Genomic DNA, 2,152 nt, shown 5'->3' with positions numbered 1-2,152 from the left:
TCTATAAAGTATGAATGTGTGTAGTAGTGCGTACTACATTCCTCATGTTGTCATTGTCATGTGACCCACCGACGTCAGTTATGGTGCTCCACTGCCATTTCCAACTCCTATCCCTTGTGGCCTCATGGGTAAGTAAGGTGTCCATCAGATGTGCACTTCAGAATCTTGCTGGAAATAGTAGGTCATCTGGTACTTTTTGCCTACATTTTCGAATTCGGACATACTAGTCTGTTCACATACTGTTTTTTGCCTACTATATATAGTATGCAATTCCGAATGCAGCCATAGTGGCGTTACAAGACAACAATATAGTTGTTATAGTGTACACTGTGCAGTATTGAGTAAGTAGCACCCCTTTATGAAACACAAGCAGAAGGAATTTGAGTAAATGAAAAATGACTTTTCAAATCTGATTTTCTTTAAATTTTATTTCTAAATGCAAATGGCAAATGATAAAAAACAACAACAAAAAAAAAAAAACAGTATGCATTAAATAAATCAGTATTACTAAATGGTTCAGATCCCTAATGTACAGCCCAGAATCCTTTGAGACATCAGCTATAAAAAAAGGAAAAATCCTGAAGTGGGAGGTTAAACACAATACAGCCCACTTCAATATTCAGTGTGTGCTTTAGTTGAACACAGAATGTTCAAACAGAGTAAAGCCGGGCAGATACACGCATATACAAAGAAGAGATGGCGACCTGGAGACGGACATGCGCTCATTTCACACAAACATTCATTCTTACACATACAAACATACATACAATTTGTCCAATGCACAAAACAGTTGCTGAAGGCAGGACGCTTATTAAAAGAACCTTTTTTTGTTCGGGACTAAAGAGTGGGGGTGGGGGGGAGAAGAATAACATCAAATATCCTAGGTATAGAGTCAGTTTAGAAATCTAATTTGTTTGCTTGATGTGACCAGAAAACTCTTAATCCCAAACTTTGTGATGACAGGAAATGATGTCATCTTGTTCCTGAAGTCTTTCCGTTGGTCTCTTGTGGTTTGTCTGACATGATGTCCCAGTATCAGTCCGGTACGCCGACTGTACTAGGACATGAATGCTAGGCTCGTCCCATCCTCCCTCCCTCCCTGCTCTGAAGTCTCCTGGGCTGTTAACGGACCTCCTCTCTTCTACAGGTTTCTATAACAGCAGACAGCCAGACTTTTTGCCCCGTTTCCTCGCTTGCAGCGCAGCCCTGGTGGCCATCTCAAACACCTCTCTCACGCCATCTTTTGTCTTGGCTGAGCATTCTAAATAACCAAAGGCGTTGATTCGGTTGGCCATGTCTCGTGCCTCCTCTGGCTTCACAGGCTCCTAAATGAAGAAATATTTCAAAAGATATTACAAGCGTGTCTAAGTGACTACCCAATATCAAATCAACACATTTATATTAAAAGCTATACTTCACCTAAAGTAAGAACATTTTCATTTCATTCATTCACATTGATTCATTCCAGTATATATATATATTTTTATTTTCCATTAAAAAGACAAAATAAATGTTAGGCAGAATATCCAAGCTTAAAATGAAAATGGATGAGATTTATATTGTAAAGCACCAAAAAAACACCTGAAAAATATCATATAATTAGTCCATACAACTTGTGTTATAAACCAGATCGTTTAAAGGCTGAGCAACTGATCGTACATTAAATTCACAAATCTACTGGAGTTTGGCAGTATAAATTACCATCCACTTGTGTTGTTCGGAAAAGAGCAGCTTGGGCATTTTGCAGTGTTTAAAGGAATAGTTCACCCAAAATGAAAATTTGCTGAAAATCTACTCACTCTCAAGCCATCCAAGATGTAGATGAGTTTGTTTGTTCATCAGATTTGGAGAAATATAGTGTTACATCACTTGCTCAGCAGTGGATGCTCTGCAGTGAATGGGTGCCGTCAGAATGAGAGTCAAAACAGCTGATAAAAACATCACAATAATCCACAAGTAATCCACACCACTCCAGTCCATCAGTTAATATCTTGTAAAGCGAAAAGTGATGTTTTTAACTTCAAACCATTGCTTCCGGCTAAAATATTTCTCCATTGAAAGCAATATTATGCATAGACTTGTGGATTATTGTGATGTTTTTATCAGCTGTTTGGACTCTCATTCTGACGGCACCCATTCACTGCAGAGGATC

The 2,152-nt window shown here is 38.6% G+C and overlaps 1 protein-coding gene across 1 annotated transcript in view; it reads right to left on the bottom strand.

The window, feature by feature from the left end:
• Positions 1-913: 913 nt before the first annotated feature.
• LOC107704623 (rho-related GTP-binding protein RhoA-C-like) overlaps positions 914-2,152 on the bottom strand; it is a 2,982-nt gene continuing 1,743 nt past the window's right edge. The window contains exon 3 of the mRNA XM_016507598.1: positions 914-1,325. Coding sequence (XP_016363084.1) covers positions 1,152-1,325 — 174 coding nt within the window. The 3' untranslated portion in view covers positions 914-1,151. The remainder of the gene's footprint in view (positions 1,326-2,152) is intronic.

The sequence above is a fragment of the Sinocyclocheilus anshuiensis genome, unplaced genomic scaffold (assembly GCF_001515605.1).
Source record: "Sinocyclocheilus anshuiensis isolate Anshui unplaced genomic scaffold, SAMN03320099.WGS_v1.1 scaffold2232, whole genome shotgun sequence".
NCBI lineage: Eukaryota > Metazoa > Chordata > Actinopteri > Cypriniformes > Cyprinidae > Sinocyclocheilus > Sinocyclocheilus anshuiensis.
Note: the sequence above shows the minus strand (reverse complement) of the source record. Positions and strands in the feature narration are given on the sequence as shown.